Here is a 13,969-nt window from a genome sequence, read left to right on the forward strand (position 1 = left end):
TCTAATAGGCAAGGATCACAGTTGTTAATTTCATTACAGCCAAACTTCCTTTACAGGTTATTAATTCATTTACAGTTTATAGCATTACCTTTTCCAAAAAAGGATCTGATGTGGTATACCATAAAGAGACACACCAAAAAAAGAGTATAAAAAGGTGTGTGGGGGGGCGGGGGGAGGTAATGGAAAAGTTAAGATTATCCGTGATTTAAGGAAAGGTAAAGGGAGGTACACAAACATTCATGTAGAGACTTATTTTACCAATGAAGACTAAATTTAGATTTGAGATTCCTAGAAGAAAAAGCAAAAGATTCCATGGAGATTTTCAGAGTTTTAATTTCTATTCTTAATTTTGACCAAATTATATATCAAGGCTTACGAGCATGGCACTGTATTAGATGCTATATAAAGTATAAAAGATAGACAAGATCATTGACTAGATTTTAAATTCACTGTGAACACAAAGTATTACTTGAGTGTCCTTCCTTAAATTATCCTAATGCCATCCCTAAAGTCTGAACAGTATTTTATTTGTAAGTAGATGTGAATATCATATTTCCTTTTGAAATAAGGGCTTATAACATGATCTTTAGATTCAGGATAAAAATCTTAGCTACCTTTGACAAACATGAATGTTATAGGAAGAAAAGCTTCATCCACAAAAATAACAAATATGATTTCATCTACTACTTTTGTTATACATGGCCCAGTTCTCATGTTACTATCTGACATTAATATATAGAGTCTGCTCATATATTAATTCTACTGAGGATATGAAGGCCAGCTGGTCACATGGAGCCTTTGCTGCAGTATCAGGGTGTCAGCCACATAAAGCAACAGTCAAGGAAGAAATGGCACAAAGGGAAGTGATGACAATGGAGTATGAAAAACTTCAACAGAACACAGTGATGGCTTAGCAGTTCTGTGGCTTCCATAAAGTTACTTAACCTTTTAGAATTTCAGTAATAAAACGGATTATAATCCTTATTTCTTGAAAGGTTATGATGAAGATTTTAAAAAATCATAGGAGTCAGGAGTAAGGAAATTACATAGGTAAAAGTTTCCGAGCGGTGGTAAGCACAGATATGTCCTTATTTAAGAAAACGATTCACAGGCCGAAGGGCGGGGTTCTCAAAACATAAAATCAATATAACTTGGCATGGTTCTTCAGATTCAAAAATAAATAAAATGACCATTTATACTTGTGATGCAATTTAAAGTTTGCACACCACTTCTGATGTAACAAATTGATAATCAATTATAAGGAAACATTTCTCTCTGCCTTAATGCTAAATCTCAAAATATTATTACATAGTTCTATGAGTCAGAAACAGTAGAAATTGTCCTTAATCTTCTAAAATAAGGCACATAATTCTTCAGGGGTTTTATCTAGGTCATCTACATCAATGTCATTTCCTTTCTATATTCTATGCTGAAAAGAGATTTGTGAGACTACGAGTACACGATTAAATTTTTTTTTTGTTTCCCCAAAATGTTTCCCATGGTGTGACATCCAGGGCAGTTTTAACCATAGGATTAAGACCACTGGTGCCAGTGGGGATGAAACCCAATAGTCTAGTGAGCACATGCTAGTGGAGAAGGTTTAGAGCAAGGCTTCCAATGTTAACTCCATACTTTTGCTTTGACAGAAATAAGTGACATTCAAAACAAACCTTGGCTAACTGTCAAAGTTTTTATTTGAATGGAAAAATATTTGTTTATATAACAGTCTACTTTGCTTTCCTTAGTGTACTTCTTAATATGGAGCAATTCACTGGTACGCAAGTATTTATTAATTCATTGGTTGATTCCATATTTAATAAAACTGATGTTAATATTTAAAAGGAAAAATTAAAAGAATGCATTTATTTTGAATTTTTGGGTGTTACAATTTACTTTTCATTTAATTCAATAGGAGACACATAATTTAAACCTTAAAGTAGTTTAATAAAACTGACTCTACAAATATTATAGAATAAAACACAGTAATATAAATTTTGCCAGATTTACTGGCAAGTTTAGCATCTTCTCACTTGGAATAAAACTGTTTCATTCAAATCTAGGAACAGCACTAAAACAGAATTAGCTGGGTAAAGTATCTCAATTCTCCATTTCAGTCTTTCCTTATAAATACAATGTTTAGATAGTATTCTGAATAGACTCCTTATACTATTATGTCATTGTAATATTTCCAATATTTGACCATTTTTGAGCCATTTTTTAAAAAGCAACTTCATATGGAGTAATAAAATAATCTGAAATTACTCTGGGTCCAATTAACTATGAAACTATGGTTTCTTGCTGGATTGTGGATGGCTATTATTTGTATGCCTCTTCATTTGTATTGCTGTCATGTTAGGAAACTTGTTTGGTGGGAGACTGGCCATAGGGTGTAAGCAAGTTAGCATGGATTCTTCCAAGTAGTCACAGTAGAAAGAAATGACTCAATCTCGCAGCCTACTGAGGGAAGGACATTCTTTCACCACCAAGAAGTTAACTGCCATCCTTAATTACCTACATAATTATATTATACATATACAATTATCTATATAAAAAATACATTATTCTTTAAAAAAGAGACTAATAGGATCAGTATTTTACATAAAACTGTTCATTACAGATGTATGGACATTAATACAAACATAACCTATTGATTCAAAGTACAAACATGACTTATAACACAGAAATTCTAGTTTCTCAAAGATATTTCTATTAAAAATTCCAGTATTTCCCCCACTAAATTGCAAAATATTTGTTAATTTATATTTATTGTCTCTAACTGGATTCCCTTTCTACAAGAGAAAAATGTGAGTACTGTACTCCAGGTCCAGAAGGTCTATTTTTAAACCCGTTGGAATCTCTCTACAAATAGCTTTCTGCAAATAGCTAAATAGAGGACACAGATTAATTCCTTGATCTAAAAGCAAGTGAGCTATAAAATTATTTGTAAGTTATCTCACTGGGTGGTTTTATTAGTAATAAAAATATTTTAAAAGAAACACCCAAGTTTCAAACCTGTGTTTGCTGAAATGACTTCAGCCGCTTCTTAAACCGTGACGGGAGAACAAAATCACAGCCCCGTGCCAGGAAAGCTAACTCTCCCCTTAAATCCGGGTCCCTTCGTAGAGATGTTTCCTTGATCATCATCTTTGAAAAGTGGATGTTTACTTAGAAACTGTCCAGCACACTTCTGAAGATAGTCAGATTTAATAAGTTGTCAAGTCTCGTCAAGTAGAAAGATTTTTTTCTTCTTATCTCGCAAAGAAATTAAGTTCAAGCATTGTGCTCTCCCAGCCTCCAGAGACCACAATCCATGCTTGTACTGACAAGTAGCTGGTTCCCAAATACGGCCTGTGGCTCCCAATACCTGCTCATAATTTTCAAGTTAGAAACACAGCCTGCAAAGGGCCTGTTGCTCCTTGTGGGTAGCTTTATGTCAAATTGATCTGCACATGTTGAGAATACAGAGCCTTCTGGGAAAGAAAGCATTCACTACTCTGAGCACCAAAGTTAGAAGCATTACAGTGGACCTAAAAATAGCAACTTCTCAGATAATGCTAACTTCTTAAACTCCGAGTATGTGAGGTGTCGATCCACATAAAACAGTTTCTCCTCAAACTAGAAGAGAAAGAACTTTAGACTGTTTTCGATTTTGCTATATTTTATGAAAAAACAAACTGCGCTTCAAACTTTAAATATTATTTTAAGAATACTTTTTTATTTTATTTGAAAGGAAGCAAATATCTAAAACCCTCACGATATATCCAGTCAAAATATAGAGAAAAACAAATTTTCATACTCAAATGATAATAATATACAAGGAGTTTTGTTGGTCTCAGATTTAAAAAGTAAATCCTTTGTTTGCAGAAGACTATCTTAGCCATAAAAAATACTTTTGGAAATAATTCTAGATCTGGATATATCTGAAAATTTATTGTCAAAGTGTTAATTAAGAAAATGGAACAACTCAATGCCATAAGAAGCAGCTTCAGATACATGTGTGCATGCAATTTGGCTACAATAAACATACAAAAGCTGATTGAACAGCAATGACAATACATCTTTAATTTGTGGGACTTGATTTTTCTTCAAGGAACTTTAAACAAATCATATATTTTTAAAAGATTCTATTGTTCTGATCATATATTAAACCTCTGATTCATGTATTCAGAAGTGACTCTCCAACTACTTTCTCATGTTTAATATTTAGAAATAAATATTTATTTCCAATCAACCACATTCCTTAATATTTATTTTCTACTTCTAGAAAACATAAACCAAATATCATTACCAAATAAACCCCCAAACCAAAAACAGCTTACAACCTTTACTGAAACTTTGTCTAATTTGGTGAGAATGACATTTCTTCGTTTTCCATGGTTTCCTACAACTTGTTACTTTTTTCTTGATTTCAAGACATTCTGACAACTTTATAATGTGTACATTAGGCTTATATATCTAACCTGTGGTTTTTCAAATTCTTTTCCTTTTTAATCTGTGGAATTCTCCACTCATATGAAATCTTACCTGAAAGATTTCAGTATATACTGTAAACTTTGAAAGAAGCACACAATGGAAACCCCCGGTAAATGCTTCAACCTGGGCCCTTTCTTTTCCCAATTTTCTCTGACAAATTACTCTGAGCTAGATGGCTTTCCTATATTTGTTTTTCATTACATTCCTGCCCATAATACTGTTTTCCTTCATTATTTACCTCCAAAACAAAGCATCAAAGAGTTAGTTAAGAATGCTACTAGATCTTCAGACTTACGATTCACTGCTTTTTAAATTAAAGCACGCTTTAAATTGTATTCCCCTCTCATCTTCCCAACACTAACCCAAGGCTTCAGGGGGGTGACTTTTCATCCCCTTCCTCAGCAAGTAGATTAGTGGTTGCCAGGGGCTAGGGGAAGGGAGAAGTAACTGCTAATATACATAGACTTTTGGGGGGTGGTGATGAAAATGTCCTGGAATTACACAGAGCTGATGGTTGTATGACCTTGTTGTATATACCAAAACCTACTGAATTGTGCACTTTAAAAATGCTGATTTTTTACTATGTGAATCACATCTCAATTTAAAAAGCCTTTCTCACCTTGATTCTGACTTGGAGAGTTAAAAAAAAAAAAGTAGTAACTTGGAATCACAGACTTTAAAATATCATTTTAAATAAGCTTTGAGGGAACTGATTATAAGCTAATTACTCTTAAGCCTAAACTTTGATATCCTTCTTTTACGCTCTAAATTGGTGTTTTCTCGTTGTTTAATTAGTAGCTTGTTTTGTGTTATTAATGTTATTTTACTCTTAAATAATGAACACTGGAGTTGGGGAAGAAGGCCAGGCCAGGTGGTGGTGATGATCTATAGTTTCTTTGCTCCTGGCCTAACCCTGGAGCCTTAACTTCACTGGCTGCAGCAAATAGGAGATCTAATAAGCCTTTTTTGTGTCTTGCTTTAATTGCCTCCAAATGATAGGTACACATTCCATGACCAATACCAAAAGGAACACAAATCTATTAACATTGCCATGGTAAATGTCAATGAATGTACAGCGGCAGTACTGTAAAATAGTTCGCCCCAGTATCTTCCTTGGTTGTGTGTGTCTCAATAATTCTGAGTGTGGGCTGAATGGACAGATGTCAAAAGAACAGCCTGAAACTGATGGTCAAGGACTCTGGTGATGAACATTATGTTGCAAATAAAATAGCTGATGGAGCTGTGCCTCTTGGATGCTAAAATGCCTTTTGGATGCCTGTTTTAAAGATGGGAGAATCGTAGTATGTTTGTTAATGGCATGGTCTAGTAAAGGGGAAAAATTGATGGCTGCAGGAGAAAAAAGGGTCCCTGGAGAAGTGTCCCTGAGTTGACGGGAGAGGATAGGATCCAAAGCACAAGGGCAGGGGGTGGCCTTACACGGTTCAGACCATTCATGTATAGTAACAGAAGAAAAAGGACTATAGGTACTGATACAGCTAGGTGGGTGGCTAAAGGTGTCCCCTCTGCTTCAGTTTTCTTAGTAGAATAGGAATCAAGGTCATTAGCTGAGGGCAAGGATGCAAGAGGAGATGCTAGCAACCTTTCTGGCACCAGAGACTACTGCTCCTATGAGAATCTAATGCCTGATGATCTGAGGTAGAGTAGAGGCAGTGCAGCTAGTGCTGGAGAGTTGCTGCCAAGATGAAGCTTCGCTAGCTAGCCACTCACCTCCTGCTATGTGGCCCGGTCGGGGGTGGGGGGAGTGTTGGGGACCTCTGAGTAGAGAAAAGGCATGACTCATTTGCAGTGGGAAGTGAGGGACTAGGGAAATGGAGGTCACCCAGACCATACTAAAGGCCCACTGGAGGTTGGTCATGAGTTTAATACAAGACTTCTCAGTATGGTTGTTTGATCTTCAGCCACGGTCAACTGAACAGGTAAAAGCTCAAAGTAGACAGAGAATAGGAAAAAGGACAATGAGATGTATGGCTATTCCTTAAAGAGAAAGGATAAAATTTCAGAATTAAAACAGCTAGTATGTGGAGGTACTACAATAGGGCTACAATGGTGAGCAAAAGAGCACCCCCACTTCAAAATGCCTACAATCTATAATTAAGAGACTTCCATGCTGCAATAAGGTACAATGATCTATACTCTTAATGGGGTTCTCTCTTCTCGCTAGGAAAGGTGATGGGACATCCTTACACCATCACAGATTTTTAGGTGTTAGGAGCTAGAGGAATATTTTACCTAGGTTTAGTAAAACTCAAATAAATTCTCTGTTACAGAATTTGTCAGCAAGAAAGACAACTGAAGATGATGGTTAGCTGTTTGTGGATTCTTTTTGACCTCAAAGTAACTATGAAATTTCCCAGAGGGTCCCTGGAAAGTCTCAAGAGATGTCTCTCACCTTGTAAAAGAGATGTTAAACTAATTAGCTTTATTTGGTGTGTTAAATTACATGGGAAGTGTTGTCAAATAAGTGATGACAAACCTTTGTGTGGATGCATGTTATTAATACGTGTTCTAGAAATTGTATGCAATTCCAAAAATTTATAACCTAGTATGTTATCAGTCATAATCTCAGTTATCTTAAAATGTGTTATGTCACAAAAAAAATCAAATTTCTTTGTCAATTCCATTATAATATACTCTCATCAGATATCTAATTATGGGCGTTTTTAAGTCTTGTCATTTATAGACAGCTATTTTTTTTAATGCTTTTGTAAAAGTGAGATTCAAGGAAAAGATGCTACAAAGTACTCAACTACTGAAACTGATATCGAAACTTGGGTGCATATTTCAAAAGTGAAAAGACTCCACTTGACATCTGGTCCTGTGCAAATACCAGAGACCTTAAATTCAAATTGACTAGGAAAAGAAGTAGCCGACATTGAGGCAGACTACTTCCTCCCAATATGTTGGATCAAGAATATTTCTTTCCATTGCTCCTTCCCTCTCTGACCATCCTTTTCTTAATTTCTCTGCCCTTGCCTGAAAAGATAATGTCATTGTTCACATATCCCAGGCCTTTGCAAAGAAGGGTAATCCAACCTCCAACTAACTGTTGACTTTGTTAAGATGCTGGTGATCTCGTAGATCTTTCTGCCTGTTACAAACATATGATTTCCAGTGCCTCAATTTTTCTGAAACAAGCTCAGTGAATAAACACTTCTTCATAAGAAGCAGACGCACAGTTACATAAAATACATAAACAGCCTTACTGGCTTAAAGAAGTTATCTTCCTCATCATGATCATGTCTTGACTTTTTTGATTCTTACTGTTTTAAAGTCATGGGGATCCCTGGCTCAGAAGCACTTGCCAAACCATGGGCATCATTTTGTTGCTAATAATTATTATTGTCTAATACACTATGTTCTCTCCAAAGACTGAAATGCATGTGGGCAGCCACTGACCAGCCACCAGATGGTCTTAGAACAGAACATAATCAGCTCCAAGAATAGGAGCCTGGCATCATCTCTCATGAATACTCGACTGAGGCCCAAAGAGGCAGTGGTAACTATGAGTCGTGTTAAGACTTATATTTATCATCAAGCCTCTTCAATGGTCAAGAGGATAACCATTGGGGGCTGTTGAAATAAATTTCTGGGACCAAGATAAAGTCACTCCTGCCCAAAGTGCCACTTTGCCTATCAAAACTTAGATAACTTCGATAGTCCTTGTGACTGATCTGAATGACCAGAAACAGTTTATTCAGTCACCTAATCCCCAAATGCTAAGCCATCTCTGGGTCTTCGCACCTCAAACAAGGTTGATTATGTGGTCCCGGCCAATCAGATATTTCCTATTGGTCTCTTCCTTGTTCTTTATTCTTTATCCCATAAAAGCTTTGCCAAAAGGAGACTATCTACTTCATGAAGTGTTAAAAGTTTGTATCATTTGAATTGCCTTCTTTAATAATTTTTTAAATAAGTATACATGACCTTTGAACACATTACTGAAATAGGTCAATAAAATTCATACTTGGTGATACTCTGACAATAGTTTCACTGTTTAATTTTGAAATTAGTAAAGCTCTTTCTGAAAAAAATGTCAAAATTTTAATTTGTATTTTTTAGTAATACAGATGGGTTTCCCCTTTAATTAGAAGAAATTCGTAAGGTTTCACTAAACTTAAATACTATACTACAGCTTTTAAAAAATAATAATCTTCCTTAATATATGGTCAAGATGCCAGACTAGATAGATGTTGTGCTGGCCTCTTCTCATGACCACATCAAAATTACAAATGAACTATAGAGCCACCACCATTGAGAACTGCCTGAAGTCTAGCTAAACAGAAGGCCTACAACTAAGGACTTGTTGTAAGACATACAACATCCAAGAGAAGTCACCTCAAGATTGGGAGGATGGGTGGACACGTGAAACAGGCTGTTACCATACCCACGTGTGGTTAAAAATCAGGAGGGATAGCTTGGCTGCAGAGGGAAGCCCAGAGGAACGAGAAGTCTCGGTCCCACACTGGGGTCCCCGGCCCAGAGTTCTAATGTTGGGAAGAGAACTCCCCATAACTTCTGGCTGTGAAAGCCAGCAAAAACTGTGGCTGACTGAGAGACAGGGCTGCTGGAGTCACTGGTCGTTTATTCTTTTTTTTTCTTGATATTTGAAATACAACTTTATTCTAGATTCTAAATGAAAAGGAACAGGAATGACAGTAACAAACACGGTTTCACCATTGAGTATTGTGATGTGACAGTAGCAGTCTTATATTTGAATCTCAATAAGGAAACAACTGAGTTCCAAAACAGCTAAATATGCAGGTCCACAAAATGAAGATTTTTCTAACTGCTACATTCACTCTGAAGCCCATTCATTTCCTTCAGCATCCCAGATTATACACATGTTCTGCTTAGCTACATAACAAAGTGGCAAACATGCTGTATCACTGACATCACAGGACAGCTGCCTATTAAAACCAGACTTCTGACACTGGGCTTCAGCTTCACTTTCTCACAGGCCGTCACACTCGTTTGGCAGAGCAGTTGCCTGAGCAACCTCTAGATTGTGCTCATACTGTGTTGCCAAAGCTGGGTCAATGAAAACTCCTGGAGCAAGAGCAAGAATGGCAACAAACTCCAAGTTAGGGTCTCCAATTAGTTTTTTAGAGAAAGAGCTTTTCAAAGTTGTAGTTACTATTGGCAGAAATGTCACAGTATTGAGAATTCTTCTTTTGGGGAAAGACAACTGATTTTGCCTTAACTTTCCTGTCCTTAATATCTACTTTGCCGCCACACAACATGATGGGGATGTTCTCACATACTCATACCAGATCTCTGTGCCAGTTAGACACATTCTTGTAAGTAACTCTTGACGTTACCTCAAACATTATAATGGCACACTAGGCTTGGAAGTGATAGCCATCTCTCAGTCTATCAAACTTCTCCTGACCAGCTGCGTCCCACACATTGAACTTGATTAAGTCCTCTGTTGGTGTGGAACATAAAGGAATGGACCTTGACACCCAAGGTACCGATATACTTCTCAAATTCACCAGATGACACTTCACAAATGTCGTTTTTCCAGTCCCACCATCACCAACCAATACAAGTTTGAACTGAACTTGGGGTTCTCCTTGGGCAGCTATTATGATGTTACTTCTAGAAGTATTTCCGGGCTCATCTGACTGAGAGCTCCCAGGCATTTTAGTTAAAAGGCCTGCGCATGGACTTACTGGCTGACAAACTCACTCACTCTGAGCTCTAGTGATGGGGCAGCAGCTTGAAAGGCACCAGGGATGAACAGAGAGCAAATGAATAGTCTAGCTTCACGGTAAGAGCTGGAAGGGCAGCTTTCTCCCAGGCAGAATCCATTGTTTCTTTGTTGAGCCTTCCCACTCCTGGCCACCATATCTGAGTCTCCACTGACCTGGCTAACACTGGTTGCCCTGCCCTAGTGATACCCTGAGACCCCAGGCTGCAGGCCAAACCAAGTAGTGTCCAGTGGCTTTTCCATACAAATGGCCTGTCTTGGCTCTTGCTGTGGACTTTCCTAAAATCTCTCAGAAGGTCACAAAACCCAAACAAGCATGCCCCATATCTCATGTGGAGCAGCCTCAAGCCTGGCACTAGTGGCAGCCATCCTTAGTTTGTAGCTTGGCCTTTCAAGGAAACTCCAAGTCCAGTGTGGGTGATGGCCATCTGTGGATTGCTTGGTGGCTCAGGCAAGGTAGCCTTAAGCAAGGAATAGGCTGCCAATGAACTTGGCCTGCAGTGGGGCCCCCTCCCAGGAGGCCTAGGGCCCCCACACCCTGTGTCCAGCTTGGAGTGAGCTGGAGCACCACTTGAGGCCCTATCTGAGGACAACACACCCAACGTGCAGACTAGGCAGGCACCAGAGCCCTGCTAAAGCAAATCCTGCTCCATAGGGTCAGCCCCTGCACAACAGCTCCTGCAGTGTAGTCACTAGTCACTCCTGCAAACCAATCGGCCTGAGGGTCAATCCCTTCCACTGATGTGCAAACAGCAACCAAGACTCAATTCCCACAGAAGGGCACACGCACAACTCATACACGGGATACACCTGGAGCACCCGGCTCAGGTGACCAGAGGGATTGCACCAGTGGGCTGCATAAGACACCTACTACATAAGGCCGCTCTACAAAGACTGGGAGACAAAGCAGACCTACCCATTCAAAGAAACAAACACAGGGAGGCAGCCAAAATGAGGAGATAAAAAACATGTCTCAAGTGAAGGAATAAAGCTCCAACAAAATAAATACAAGCAATCAGGATGCTCAATGAACTTAGAAGAGCAAATGAACTCAGTGAGAACTTTAACAAAGAGATAGAAAAATAAAAATGGAGATAGAAAACATAAAAAAGAACCAATAATAAATGAATACAATAACTGAAATAAAGAATACATTAGAGCAGGAGTCCCTAACCCCTGAGCTGTGAACTGGTACTGGTCCATGGCCTGTTAGGAATTGGGCCGAACAGCAGGAGGTGAGCAGTGGGGGAACAAGCAAAGCTTCAGCTGCTCCCCAGCACTAGCATTACCACCTCAGCTCCACCTCAGATCATTGGGCATTAGATTCTCATAGGAGCACCGGTCCCTGGTGTCAAAAAGGCTGGGGACTGCTGCATTAGAGGGAATCAACAATATATTAGACAAAGCAGAGGATCAAATCAGTTTTTAAAAGATAAGGTACCAGAAAACATCCAATGAGAACAGCAACAAGAAAAAAGAATACAAGAAAAATTAAGACAGTTTAAGAGAACTCTGGGACAATATCAAGGGTACCAACATTTGCATCATAAAAGAGCCAGAAGAAGAGAGAGAATAAGGAATTGTAAAACCTATATGATGAAACCATGACAAAAATCTTCCCTAACACGGTGAAGGGAGTAGACATACAAGTCCAGGAAGTGCAGTGTCACAAACAAGATGAACCCGAAGAAGCCCATACCAAGACCCATCATAATTAAAATGCTAAAGGTTAAAGACAGAGAATCTTAAAAGGAGCAAGAGAAAAGCAGTTAGTTACGTACAAAGGAGCGCTCATAAGACTGTCAGTTGACTTCTCAATAGAAACTTTTCAGGCCAGAGGGACTGGCATGAAATATTTAAAGTGATGAAAAGTAAGGACCTACAACTAAGATTACTCTACCCATCAAAGCTATCATTTAGAACTGAAGGACAGATAAAGAGTATCCCACACAAGAAAAAGCTAAAGGAGTTCATCAACACCAAATTAGTATTACTAAAAATGTTAGAGGGACTACTTTAAGAAGAAAAAAAGATAAAATACGAATAATAAAATGGCATTACTACGTATCTATCAACAATTACTTTAAATGTAAATGGATTAAATGTTCCAATTAAAAGATAGGTGGCTCAACTGATAAGAAAACAAGACCCTTAAGTATGCTACCTACAAGAGATCCACTTCAGATTGAAAGACACACACAGAATGAAAGGGATGGAAAAAGTTATTTCGTGAAAATAAAAATAAAATAAAACAAAATCTGAGGTAGCAATACTTACACCAGACAATAACAGACTTTAGAACAAAGGCTATAACAAGAGACAAAGAAAGACCCAGTAATCTCACTTCTAGGTATTTATCCAAAGAAACCCAAAACCCTACTTTGAAGGGACTTGTGAACACATATGTTCATTACAGCATTGTTTACAACAGCCAAGATATGGAGGCAAATTGGGTGTCCATCAGTGCATGAATGGACAAAGAAGAGGTGGTGCATATATACAATGGACTACTCAGCCATGAAAAACAAAATTTTGCCATCTGCTACAACATGGATGGACGCAGAGGGTATTGTGCTGAGGGGAGTAAGTCAGACAGAGAAAGACAAATGTCATATGATTCACTTACATGGAGAATCTAAGAACAATATAAGCAAACAATAGAGGAACGGATACGCAGAACATTTTGATGGTTGCCAGATGATAGGGGGCTTGGGTAGATAAGTGAAAAGGGGGAAGAAATGAAGTACAGATGTATAGTCACAATATTGTAATGGGGATATAAAATAGAGCATAAGGAATATAGTCAATAAAATTTCAATAATTATGTATGGTGTCAAATGGGTACTTGATATATCAGGGTGATCGCTTCATAAATTATATGTCTAATCACTATGTAGGCCTGAAACTAGTATATTGTATGTAATTGAAAAATCAAAAAATTATTTTAAAAAATCTTCCTCTCTTAAATTCTTCCTCTTTCATTGAGGAATCTTGCCCCTGCCTTCCATTCTTTCAATTGAGTAAGTAGTAATGGAATTTTCCTCCTAGGTTTGTTTTTACTAAAATTAAGTCAAAATAAATAATTTTCAAGGGAGGCTAGGGTTTATTATTTTAACCTGTGAATAAGAGCTAACAGGCTATTGCCTCATAAGGCTAAAAACAGATATGATTAATATTATCTGCTGGTGGTAAAACACAGAATTAGGGTATCATCTCCCATGTCAAAACACGTCCTCAGTAATTTACTCATTTATAATTATAAAACCCTTTGAGACCTCAACCACATCCTCCTTTCCCTCCTTTAAAAGTTGTTCTCTTATTCTTATTCAACTCATTTTCAGGTCTATCTGCACACCTCAGCTATTCTAGAACCTACAGGGTTGTTTCCTGTCACTTAGAGGCTTTGTGAACAAAGCATGTACTGAACATGCATTTGCTAGTCAAAGGTATAGATAACTTGACACAGTGAGAGAGCGCAAAGAAAGGAAGAATGGGGAGGGGAATAAGACACAGAGTGAAAAAGGAGGCTGTTTTAAATGGAACAGTCAGAGACAGGGGAAGAAAGGGGACAAAAGCTACGTGGATCAGAACCCATGATCAGAACTCAAGATGAAGGATTCTGAAACTTCAGGCCTATTTATTTTATTATTTCTACTGGCATGCTCTTTGACTGTCATTGACAATTGGTAGCTTTTACTATTGATATCTAGTGATGCTTCCAAGATTTCAAATTCCTTTAACAAGATACCACATTGAGCCTTATTA

At 37.8% G+C, this 13,969-nt stretch overlaps 1 protein-coding gene and 1 pseudogene across 5 annotated transcripts in view; both read right to left on the reverse strand.

Moving 5' to 3' along the window:
* The window catches only part of PPP2R3A (protein phosphatase 2 regulatory subunit B''alpha), a 151,377-nt gene that overhangs the window by 88,146 nt on the left and 49,262 nt on the right, over positions 1–13,969 (reverse strand). The window contains exon 1 of one of the 5 annotated variants that reach the window (XM_016140356.2): positions 3,013–7,062. The exons of the other annotated variants lie outside the window; for them this stretch is intronic. Within the exon in view, the coding sequence (XP_015995842.1) occupies positions 3,013–3,144 (132 nt within the window). The 5' untranslated portion in view covers positions 3,145–7,062. Of the gene's footprint in view, positions 1–3,012; positions 7,063–13,969 lie in introns of those variants that run through there. 5 annotated transcript variants of the gene reach the window in all.
* LOC107508497 lies at positions 7,180–11,484 on the reverse strand (annotated as a pseudogene).

The sequence above is a fragment of the Rousettus aegyptiacus genome, unplaced genomic scaffold (genome assembly GCF_014176215.1).
Source record: "Rousettus aegyptiacus isolate mRouAeg1 unplaced genomic scaffold, mRouAeg1.p scaffold_m13_p_4, whole genome shotgun sequence".
In the NCBI taxonomy this organism is placed as follows: Eukaryota; Metazoa; Chordata; class Mammalia; order Chiroptera; family Pteropodidae; genus Rousettus; species Rousettus aegyptiacus.